The sequence below is a fragment of the Tinamus guttatus genome, unplaced genomic scaffold, assembly GCF_059628265.1.
Source record: "Tinamus guttatus ecotype Peru unplaced genomic scaffold, ASM5962826v1 Tinamus_guttatus_pri_ptg001155l, whole genome shotgun sequence".
NCBI lineage: Eukaryota > Metazoa > Chordata > Aves > Tinamiformes > Tinamidae > Tinamus > Tinamus guttatus.
In genome coordinates, this window is record NW_028289689.1 from 1 (window position 1) to 11,983 (window position 11,983).

The 11,983-nt window shown below is 63.9% G+C and overlaps 2 protein-coding genes across 2 annotated transcripts; one reads left to right on the forward strand and one right to left on the reverse strand.

Moving 5' to 3' along the window:
• Positions 1 to 438: 438 nt before the first annotated feature.
• Positions 439 to 1,441, reverse strand: LOC148590683 (endogenous retrovirus group K member 24 Gag polyprotein-like; the record flags this gene model as incomplete). The annotated part of the gene is given in 2 exon segments (XM_088538753.1): positions 439 to 475; positions 477 to 1,441. Coding segments are annotated over 2 exon segments (1,002 nt in total), but the record flags the coding sequence as incomplete, so codon positions are not given.
• A 4,034-nt stretch (positions 1,442 to 5,475) lies between these two features.
• Positions 5,476 to 11,983, forward strand: CDC37 (cell division cycle 37, HSP90 cochaperone). The gene is given in 9 exon segments (XM_088538754.1): positions 5,476 to 5,674; positions 7,491 to 7,689; positions 7,692 to 7,771; positions 7,842 to 7,947; positions 8,287 to 8,402; positions 8,485 to 8,607; positions 8,682 to 8,864; positions 9,691 to 9,762; positions 11,825 to 11,983. Coding segments are annotated over 9 exon segments (1,140 nt in total). The 5' UTR covers positions 5,476 to 5,572.

Sequence of the window (11,983 nt, forward strand, 5' to 3'; positions counted from 1 at the left end):
GCCGTTCCGATAGATCGACAGTGAGGAGCGTGAGTCCTGTAGAGCCAAAAGCTCGGTCACCCCGGGGTTGTTCATCTTTGGGGGAAATTTCCGCCGCCAAATGAGGTATTGGAATCAGTTGCCCGATTCTTTGTCCCTTATCAATTGTAATGGGTGGGAAGGGTGTATATACCATCAGGCATATTTCTCCGGTATAATCGGCATCGATGACTCCAGGCAGCACAAACAGCCCCAACGTCGAAGTAGACGAGCGTCCTAGGAGCAAGGCACCGGTGGGCTTGCCTGCTACGAGCAGCGGTCCTCTTATTCCGGTAGGAACCTTTTCCGGGCGATCGGTGTAGAGCGTTGTCTTTACATCTGCTGCCACGTCCAAACCGAGGGATCCCGGGGTTGCGGGCTGCAGACCGTAGGAAGCGCCGTTTGCTGCTTTCTGGCTACTTGTGTCTGTGCGCGGCCAGTCGCGCTGGGTCTCCCGGTTTCCCGATATCTTACGACAGGCTCCGCTGGAGTGAGAGCCGGCTTGGCATTGAGGACACCACACTTCAGGAGCTCGGCACTCCCGTCGGATGTGCCCCCGTTTGCCACATCGATAGCATTTCAGGCCAGGAGCAGAATTCTGCTTATTTTTCACGAGCCCCCCCGAAGCCTGGAGAGGGGCCAAAGCTGCCAGAACTTGAGTCTGCATACAGGCAGCCTGTTCCTTCAAACCTTCCCCCAGTCCCTTGATTGCATCCACCAAAAATGCCTGATTTCCCGAGGGCATGGTGGCGGCCCGTTCTAAAAGGTCTTCTATGCTCCACCCTCCTGGCAGGGTCCCAATCAATTGTTTAATCTTCTCGTTCCCATTTTGAATGGCACATTGTTTTAACAGCGCTCCCTTCATCCAGGTGGGAACCCCAGCTCTATCTATAGCCGCCGCCACCTTATCTATAAACGTCCCCAGTGGCTCCTCCCTGCCCTGTTTGGTCCCCATATACGGCGGCGCTTCCCCCGGCTCTCTAACACGATCTAGCGCGGCCCGGAACAACCTCATGGCTTCTCGCGCTTTATCGGGCCCTATAAGGACCTGGGCTTCCGTTTGTACGTACGGTCCTACTCCCAGAAGTTCGTCCATTGTTACCCCATGGAGGGGATCCCCGGGTTGCCGATTGACCGCAACGGCATCATGGGCCAACGTCCGCCAGTGAGCCCCGTGGAGCATCTGCTGATGTGCCGTCAATATGAGCCGCTGTAGGGCTCGTAAATCGTTCGGTAACAAGATGGTCGTATCAAACATATAGTCCAGCATTTGCTTCACGGGTTCGCTTTTCGATCCATATTCTCTGACTGTATCTCGTAATTGAATCAACATTTTCCAGTCCATCGGGGTATACTCCGCCCTCATTTGCTGGTTTCCCTGCGGGTCTACAAAAGGTGTGTATAACACCGGGCAGGCCAGCATCCTTAACTCCCCTAACTCCGGATCCCCCTCTTCTGCGGCGTGTTTGGCTAATTCCTGCCACGCTTCGCCCCGTTTTCTGGCGAACTCACTCCATGCTCCCTCCAAAGGGCGAACGCTAAGGACGGCAGCGGGGGCTGCGCCTTTTGGGGACATATTTGAATTCAAAGTGGCGGAATTCGAATTCAAAATGGCGGAATTCGAATTCAAAGTGGCGGAATTCGAATTCAAAGTGGCGGAATCAAGATCGGGAGGGGCTGACGGTGGCGGCCGCTCCACGCTCCCTTTTTCTTCCTCACTCTCCTTCGGCTCGCCCTTCTGAGGGATGATAAATGTACGCGTCCCAGGAGCTAAGGGCTCGTCCCCATATTCATATCGGGCATTATTGTGCTGCGCGGCGAGCGCGTGGCCGGCCGCTCTTTTCTCCGATTCCCGCCGTAGAAGGGCGTTGTGTACGGCTCGCCATAAACGTCCCTGCCTTTTTGCACTCTTGTCCTCATCTATAGTTGCTGCCCATAAAAGCTCCCCAAGCTTCCGCCATTCCGAGAGCTCATGCACGGTATGTGGGTTCTTAAAGCATCCCTTGTTGAGACCCCACTCGAGCAAACCTGGCAATTCCTTTTTCCAATCCTTTGTCTCATACCCCTCCACATTGCACTGTTGCAACGTGCGCATAAACAATTCATACGCCACTTGCCTATCCATTTTTATCGCTAGCGGTTACTTTTTCTCCAGGCTTCGGTGGCGCGTACGGCCCCTCACTCACCGATGTGGCCAAGGGGGGTGTCGTTCCTCTCCGCTCCAACGGCGGCTTCGGCACCGTCCCGCTGCGGAACCCGACTCTCTAACACTTCTCTCCTTCGTTGCATCACGTCGGGGTCACCATTTGTCGGAGAGAGGGACACTGCAGACACCCATCAACAGAACTCGTTTATTGTCCCACAAGCGAGTATATTTATACAGTGGATAATTAGCCTCATACATATTGCAAAGCCTGAGCTCACGATTGGCTGCCGGGCTGGAAAGTACCGTAATCCACAGATGGCGAAATTTCCTCATTCCTCCGCTATCAGGCCGGTCCTAACCGGTTCTTGCAATCCTCGTGGTTAGGACGATGTCAGGGTAACCTTGGTGTGCACTATAACCTCCTTATACTAACTCCAGCGGGCTGCTATGACCCTTCTCCTTGAGCCAGAGCTGAACCACGTCCTCCACAGGGGGGTTGCAATAGGGGGTTGCAATGGGGGGGTGCAATAGGGGGGTTCAATGGGGGGTGCAATGGGGGGTGCAATAGGGGGGTGCAATAGGGGGTGCAATGGGGGGGTTCAATGGGGGTTGCAATAGGGGGTTGCAATGGGGGGGTGCAATAGGGGGGTGCAATGGGGGAGTTGCAATAGGGGGTTGCAATGGGGGGTGCAATGGGGGGGTTCAATGGGGGGGTGCAATAGGGGGGTGCAATAGGGGGTGCAATGGGGGGTGCAATGGGGGGTGCAATAGGGGGGTTCAATGGGGGGGTTTCAATAGGGGGTGCAATGGGGGGTGCAATAGGGGGTGCAATGGGGGGTGCAATAGGGGGGTTCAATGGGGGGGTTTCAATAGGGGGTGCAATAGGGGGTGCAATGGGTGGTTGCAATGGGGGGTGCAATGGGGGGGTTCAATGGGGGGGTTGCAATAGGGGGGTGCAATAGGGGGGTGCAATAGGGGGTTGCAATAGGGGGGTGCAATAGGGGGGTGCAATAGGGGGGTTCAATGGGGGGGTTGCAATGGGGGGGTTCAATGGGGGGTGCAATGGGGGGGTTCAATGGGTTGGGGGGGTCCAAGCGGGTTCCCGGCGGGGGGGGCAGCGCCCGGAGCGGCTGCGGCGGCCGCGGAGCAGCGGGGGGGGCGGGGGGGGCCGCGCGCCTGCGCGGGGGGGGGGGGGGCGGAGGCTCCGCCCCCGGCCCCGCCCCCTGCTCGGAGATGGGCCCCGGCGTCCGGGGGGGACCCCCGGGACCCCCCCGGTGCAGCGCCCCCCCCGCCGGTACCACCGGTACCGGGATACAACCGCAGACAGAGCATCACCGGCATCACCGGTACCACCGGTACCGGGACACAACCGTGGCCAGGGCATCACCGGTACCACCGGTACCACCGGCACCGGGATACAACCACAGCCAGAGCACCACGGTACCACCGGCACCACCGGTACCAGGATACAACCACAGACAGAGCATCACCGGCATCACCGGTACCACCGGTACCGGGACACAACCGTGGCCAGAGCATCACCGGTACCACCGGTACCACCGGCACCGGGACACAACCGCAGCCAGGGCATCACCGGTACCACTGGCACCACCGGCACTGGGATACAACCGCAGCCAGAGCACCACGGTACCACCGGTACCGGGATACAACCGCAGCCAGAGCACCACGGTACCACCGGTACCACCGGTACCGGGACACAACCGCAGCCCGAGCATAACCGGTACCACCAGCTACACCGGCACTGAGCACACAACTGCTGCCAAAACACCACCGGTACCACCGGTACCACCGGTACCAGGACACAAGCGGTGCCACCGACACAGCCGGCACCAGACAGGCGCTGGCACCACTGCCAGCACCACCATGGTCACCGGTGCCACCAGTGTCAGCAGTGTCACCAGTGTCACCACCCCCGGCACCAGTGTCACAGCGGCACCGCTGGCCCCGTCCCAATTGGGCTCCTGTCCCTGTCCCCGCTGTGTCCCCGTCCCTGCTGTGTCCCCGCTGTGTCCCCATGTGTCCCCATGTGTCCCCGTCCCTGCTGTGTCCCTGTCCCCACCGTGTCCCCATCCTTGCTGTGTCCCCACGTGTCCCCACATGGGGACAGGGGGACATGGGGACGTGGCCATGGGGCACCATGGGGACATTGGGATGGGGCACCATGGGGACATTGGGATGGGGCGCCAGGGGGACATTGGGATGGGGCGCCAGGGGGACATTGGGATAGGGGACATCGGGAAGGGGCACCATGGGGACAGGGGGAAGTGGCCATGGGGCACCATGGGGACAGGGGGACATGGGGACATGGCAATGGGGCGCCATGGGGACAGGGGACATTGGGATGGGGCACTATTGGGCCATGGGGACGTGGCAATGGGGCACCACGGGGACATCAGGATGGGGCACCATGGGGACAGGGAGAGATGGGGACAGGGGGGGACATGGGGACGTGGGGACAGGGGACTTTGGGATGGGGCACCATGGGGACATTGGGATGGGGCACTATGGAGACAGGGGGACATGGCAATGGGGTGCCATGGGGACAGGGGACATCGGGATGGGGGGCGCCATGGGCACAGGGGACATGGGGACGTGGCAATGGGGCACCATGGGGACATGGGACATCGGGATGGGGCACCATGGGGACATCGGGATGGGGCGCCAGAAGGACAGGGGACATTGGGACAGGGGACATTGGGATGGGGCACTATGGAGACAGGGGGACATGGCAATGGGGTGCCATGGGGACAGGGGGACACGGGGACAGGGGACATCGGGATGGGGCACTATGGACACAGGCGGACATGGGGACGTGGCCATGGGGACAGGGGGACACGGGGACAGGGGACATCGGGATGGGGCACTATGGACACATGGACACATGGGGACGTGGCAATGGGGCACCATGGGGACAGGGGGACACGGGGACAGGGGACATCGGGATGGGGCACCATGGACACAGGCGGACATGGGGACATGGCCATGGGGCACCATGGGGACATCGGACACCAACACGCGTGCACACAAGTGTGAACCTGGCCCTTCGTGCACAAAACCTGCACGTACGGAGGGGGAATGGGCGGGAGGAACCACGTGGCCGGTCTCTTTCCCTATTTGGAGCGATTTCGCCCCAAAACGCACCCTTTCCCCCGCCTCTCCCATCGGCGCGCGCCTGTCCCTTTAAGCCGCGCGCCTGCCCCTTTAAGACGCGCGCCATCTTTGTCGCGGGCACGGCGGCGCCGCCGCGGGGCGCGCGTGCGCGCGGCCGGGCGGAAGTGCGCGCGCGGCGGCGGGCGGAAGTGGGCGGGGCGCGGGCGCTGGAGGGTTCGAGAAGAGGCCGCCGCCGTCCCCGTTGTCCCCGTTGTCCCCCCCGTTGTCGTCCCCGCCATGGTGGATTACAGCGTGTGGGACCACATCGAGGTGTCGGACGATGAGGACGAGACGCACCCCAACATCGACACCGCCAGCCTCTTCCGCTGGCGGCACCAGGTCCGGCCCGCGGCGCTTCCTGCCCCCCGGGACCCCCCGTCTCCATGGCGACCGGGACCCCCCCGTCTCCATGGCGACCGGGAACCCCCCCCCGGGGTGACCCCTCCCCCCCCCCTTCCGCGTGGGGCCTGGTGTGGGGGAGGGGGGTCGTCTCTGTGGTGACTGGGGGCCCCGGCGTTAGTCTCTATGGTAGCTGGGAACCCTGTTTTTATGGGGGGGTTGGTCCTCCAGGACCCCCTTTCCCGTGGGGACCGGCTGCTCCTGACCCCCCCAGGACCCGCATTCCAATGGGGATGGGCTCCCTGTGCCCCCCAGGACCCCATTCCCATGGGAACCATCTCTGTGGGACCCCCCAGGACCCGCATTCCAATGGGGACCGGCTCCCTGTGCCCCCCAGGACCCCCATTCCCATTGGAACCGGCTCCCTGTGAATCCCAGAATCCCCCTTCCCATGGAAATTGGCTCCCTGTGCCCCCCAGGACCCCCATTCCCCTAGGGACTGGTTCCCAGGACCCCCATTCCCATGGAAACTGGCTCCCCGTGACCCCCATTCCTGTTGGAATTGTCTCCCCGTGACCCCCGTGACCCCCATTCCCATGGGAACCGGCTCCCCGTGACCCCCGTGACCCCCATTCCCATGGGAACCGGCTCCCCGTGACCCCCGTGACCCCCATTCCCATGGGAACCGTCTCCCCGTGACCCCCAGGACCCCCATTCACATGGGAACCGGCTCCCCGTGACCCCCAGGACCCCCATTCCCATGGGAACCGGCTCCCTGTGCCCCCAGGACCCCCATTCCCATGGGATCCGGCTCCCCGGGACCCCCAGGACCCCCATTCCCATAGGGACCGGCTTCCTGTGAATCCCAGAACGCCCCTTCCCATGGAAATTGGCTCCCTGTGCCCCCCAGGACCCCCATTCCCATGGGAACCGTCACTGTGGGACCCCCCAGGACCCCCATTACAATGCGGATTGGCTCCCTGTGAATCCCAGAACCCCCATTCCCATGGGAACCGGCTCCCCGTGACCCCCATTCCCATGGGAACCGGCTCCCCGTGACCCCCAGGACCCCCATTCCCATGGGAACCGGCTCCCTGTGAATCCCAGAACCCCCATTCCCATGGGAACCGGCTCCCTGTGACCCCCATTCCCATTGGAACCAGCTCCCTGTGAATCCCAGAACCCCGCTTCCCATGGGAACCGTCTCCCTGTGACCCCTGTGACCCCCATTCCCATGGGAACTGGCTCCCCGTGACCCCCATTCCCATGGGATCCGGCTCCCCGTGACCCCCAGGACCCCATTCCCATGGGAACCGGCTCCCTGTGCCCCCCAGGACCCCCATTCCCATGGGATCCGGCTCCCTGTGAATCCCAGAACCCCCATTCCCATGGGATCCGGCTCCCCGGGACCCCCAGGACCCCCATTCCCATGGGAACCGGCTCCCTGTGCCCCCCAGGACCCCCATTCCCATGGGATCCGGCTCCCTGTGAATCCCAGAACCCCCATTCCCATGGGATCCGGCTCCCCGTGACCCCCATTCCCATGGGAACCGGCTCCCCGTGATCCCTGCTTTGCCCATCGGGAGCCGTTTTCCAAAGGCACGGATAGCACCGGAGCGATCCGGGAGCCTCCAGCCGCTCCCGCCATCCCGAGCCTTTTCCAGAATGATCTTCCCAAGGAAAAGCCGCTTCCATCCTTCCCATTGCGCTCCCGGTGCCCGGGGGAGGACGGGCCGCTCGCTCCGCAGGGAATGCCCGTTCGGATGCGGGAAAAGCTCCTGGAAGCGCGTTCCGGAATCCCTCTTTTCGCTTGCAGGCCCGCATGGAGAGGATGGAGCAATTCCAGAAGGAGAAGGACGAGCTGGACAAGGGCTGCCGGGATTGCAAGCGGAAACTCGCCGAATGCCAGAGGAAAATGAAGGAGCTGGAAGTGGCGGAGCAGGAAAACGGGAAGGGAGACCTGGAGCGGCTCCGGGCCGAGGCCCAGCAGCTCCGGAACGAGGAGAAAAGCTGGAAAACAAACTGGAGGAGCTGCGGAAGAAGGAGAAGAACATGCCTTGGAATGTGGATACGCTCAGCAAGGACGGCTTCAGCAAGGTGAGCGCGGCGGGAACGCCGGGAATGCCGGGGTGGGAATGTTGGGAATTCCATCCCGCTGCTCCCGCAGAGCGTGTTCAACGTGAAGCAGCCGGACGAGGAGGAATCGGAGGATCAGAAGGAGAAGAAGCTCAAGACGTTCGTGGAGAGGAACGAGAAGCAGATCAAGCACTTCGGTGAGTCCGGAACGCGCGGATACGGCATTCCGGATACAGCGTTCCGGACGCTTCCGGGGGCTTCTCCCTGGCTCCCATCCCAGGGAGGAAAACCGCGGGAACGGGGGGCGCTTTTCCCCGTTTTCCAAGGGCGTCCCGGGAAGGAAAACGGCGGGAACGGGGGGCGCTTTTCCTCCCCGGGACACCCTCCGGAAAATGGGGAAAACGGCGGGAACGGGGGGCGCTTTTCCCTGTTTTCCGCAGGGCGTCCCGGGGAGGAAAACAGGGGGAACGGGGGCGCTTTTCCCCACATTCCGGAGGGTGTTTTCCGGTCTGACGGCGGCATTCCCGATTCCGTAGGGATGCTCCGGCGCTGGGACGACAGCCAGAAATTCCTGGCGGACAATCCCCACCTGGTGTGCGAGGAGACAGCCAATTACCTGGTGATCTGGTGCGTCGACCTGGAAGTGGAGGAGGTGAGCGGCGCCTCCCGCCATTCCCGCCTCCGGAACGCGCTCCGGGAGCTCAGGAAGCGCCGCTCTTCCCGTTATCCCGCAGAAACACGCGCTCATGGAGCAGGTGGCCCACCAGACCATCGTCATGCAGTTCATCCTGGAGCTGGCCAAGGGCCTCCAAGTGGATCCGCGCGCCTGTTTCCGCCAGTTCTTCGCCAAGATCAAGGTGAGCGGCATTCCGCGGGCGTTCCCGGGGTTATCCCGGAGCCGGGATCCATCCGGTATTCCCGCGGGATGCAGACGGCCGACCAGCGCTACATGGAGGGGCTGTACGACGAGGTGGAGGCGTTCAAGGAGCGCGTGCGCGGCCGCGCCAAGGCGCGCGTGGAGCAGGCCATGCGGGAATACGAGGAGCAGGAACGCCGGAAGCGCCTGGGACCCGGCGGCCTGGATCCCGTCGAGGTCTACGAGTCCCTCCCGCCCGTGAGTAGCCCCGAAACGGCCCCGAAATGGCCCCAAAACAGCCCCGAAATGGCCCTGAAACGCCCCGGAATGGCCCCGAAATGGCCCCGTTGGCTCCCGTTGGGGCGCACTCATTCCCGGAATGCTCATTCCCGGAGCGCTCATTCCCAGCGGCCTGGATCCCGTCAAGGTCTACGAGTCCCTCCCGCCCGTGAGTAGCCCCGAAATGGCCCCGAAATGGCCCCGAAACGCCCCGAAATGGCCCCGTTGGCTCCTGTTGGGGTGCACTCGTTCCCGGAATGCTCATTCCCGGAGCGCTCATTCCCGGAGCTCTCATTCCCGGCGGCCTCGATCCCATCGAGGTCTACGAGTCCCTCCCACCCGTGAGTAGCCCCAAAATGGCCCCGTTGGGCCCCGAAATGGCCCCGTTGGCTCCCGTTGGGGCGCGCTCATTCCGGAGTGCTCGTTCCGGGAATGCTCATTCCCGGAGCGCTCATTCCCGGCAGCCTCGATTCCGTTGAGGTCTACGAGTCCCTCCCGCCCGTGAGTAGCCCCGAAACGCCCCAAAACGGCCCCAAAATGGCCCGTTGGGCCCCGAAATGGCCCCGTTGGCTCCCGTTGGGGCGCGCTCATTCCCGGAGCGCTCATTCCGGAGCGCTCATTCCCGGCGACCTCGATCCCATCGAGGTCTACGAGTCCCTCCCGCCCGTGAGTAGCCCCGAAATGGCCCCAAAATGGCCCCGTTGAGCCCCGAAATGGCCCCGTTGGCTCCCGTTGGGGAGTGCTCATTCCCGGAATGCTCATTCCCGGAATCCTCGTTCCCGGCGCGCTCATTCCCGTTTTCCAGGAGCTGCAGAAGTGCTTCGACGTCAAGGACGTGCTCATGCTGCAGGACGCCATCAGCAAGATGGACCCCACGGTGAGGGCGCTTCCCGGCGCTTCCCGGGAATGTTCCGCACGGCCCGGAATGCTCATCCCGATGCCAACGTGTTTGTCCGGGCCCTGGCGCCCCAATCCCGGTGCCAGCGCTCCCGGAACGGCCCCGGAATGCTCATCCCGGCACCGGGAAAGCTCATCCCGGCGCCGGCACGCTCATCCCAGCCCGATGCGCTCATCCCGGCGCACTTTTCCCGGTCCCGGTGCGCTCATCCCGGCGCCGGGATGATCCCGGCGCGCTCATCCCAGCATCGGCACGCTCATCCCAGCCCGATGTGCTCATCCCGATGCCGGGATGATCCCGGCATGCTCATCCCAGCACCGGCACGCTCATCCCGGTGCCGGCACGTTCATCCCAGCCCGATGTGCTCATCCCGATGCCGGGGTGATCCCGGTGTGCTCATCCCAGCCCCGGTGTGCTCATCCCGATGCCGGGATGATCCTGGCATGCTCATCCCGGTGCCAGCACGCTCATCCCGATGCCGGGATGATCCCGGCATGCTCATCCCGGTCCCGGTGCGCTCATCCCGGCGCCGGGATGATCCCCGGCGTGCTCATCCCGGTCCCGGTGCGCTCATCCCGGCGCCGGGATGATCCCGGCATGCTCATCCCGGTCCCGGTGCGCTCATCCCGGCGCCGGGATGATCCCGGCGTGCTCATCCCGGTCCCGGTGCGCTCATCCCGGCGCCGGGATGATCCCGGCGTGCTCATCCCGGTCCCGGTGCGCTCATCCCGGCGCCGGGATGATCCCAGCGTGCTCATCCCGGTCCCGGTGCGCTCATCCCAGCCCTGATGTGCTCATCCCGGTGCCGGGATGATCCCGGTGTGCTCATCCCAGCCCCGGTGTGCTCATCCCGATGCCGGGATGATCCCGGCATGCTCATCCCGGTGCCGGCACGTTCATCCCAGCCCCGGTGTGCTCATCCCGGCGCCGGGATGATCCCGGCATGCTCATCCCGGTGCGCTCATCCCAGCCCGATGTGCTCATCCCGGTGCCGGGATGATCCCGGCATGCTCATCCCGGTGCCGGCACGTTCATCTCAGCCCGATGTGCTCATCCCGATGCCGGGATGATCCCGGCGCGCTCATCCCGGTGCCGGCACGCTCATCCCAGCCCGATGTGCACATCCCGATGCCGGGATGATCCCGGCATGCTCATCCCGGTCCCGGTGCGCTCATCCCGGTGCTGGAGCACCTGGCAGGACCCCGGGGCGCTTTTCCCGGTGCCAACAAGTTTGTCCGGATGCTGGGAAAGCTCCTCTGAGCGCTGGGAAAACTCATCCGGGTGCTGACGCGCTCATCCCGTGCGCTCATTGGAATGTCGGGAAAGCTCCTCCGGGCTGCTGTGCAGCCATGGGGGAGCCGGGAATGCCGCTCAAGGAGCTGGGAATGCTGCTGTGGTCCATGGCGCGCCCATAGGGGAGCTGGGAATGCCGCTTGGGGTGCCCAGAATGCCACTTGGGAAGCTGGGAATGCCGCTTGGGAGGCCAGGAACGCTGCTGCATGCCTATGGGGGAGCTGGGAATGCCGCTTGGGAGGCTGGGAATGCCGCTTGGGGTCCCGTGCATGCCCCTCGGGAAGCCGGGCACACCGCTCAGGGTGCCCGGAATGCCGCTTTGGAAGCTGGGAATGCTGCTCGGGAAGCCGGGAATGCCGCTGTGCGCCCATGGGGGAGCACGGAAAGCCCAGAGGGGAGCTGGGAATGCCAGTTGGGAAGTGGGAAATGCCCCTCGGGGAGCCGGGAACGCCACTGTGCGCCCATGGGGGACCCGGGAATGCCGTTGGGAAGCTGGGAACGCTGCTGTGTGCCCATGGGGGGAGCCGGGAATGCTGTTGGGAAGCCGGGAACGCTGCTGTGTGCCCATGGGGGAGCCGGGAACGCTGTTGGGAAGCCGGGAACGCCGTTGGGAAGCTGGGAATGCTGTTGGGAAGCCGGGAACGCCGCTGTGTGCCCGGGGGAGCCTGGAAAGCCCATGGCGGAGCCGGGAATGCTTTTGGGAATCCAGGCACGCCGCTCGGCTCACGGCATTCCGGCATTCCCGCAGGAAGCCAAGCACCACATGCAGCGCTGCGTCGCCTCCGGCCTCTGGGTGCCCAACGCCAAGGCCGGAGCCGAGGGCGCTTCCGAGGAGCCGGAGCGGGACAAGGACACGGACACGGACACGGCCACGGAGAGCGGCGCCGGCGAGGGGGGCGGCCCCTGA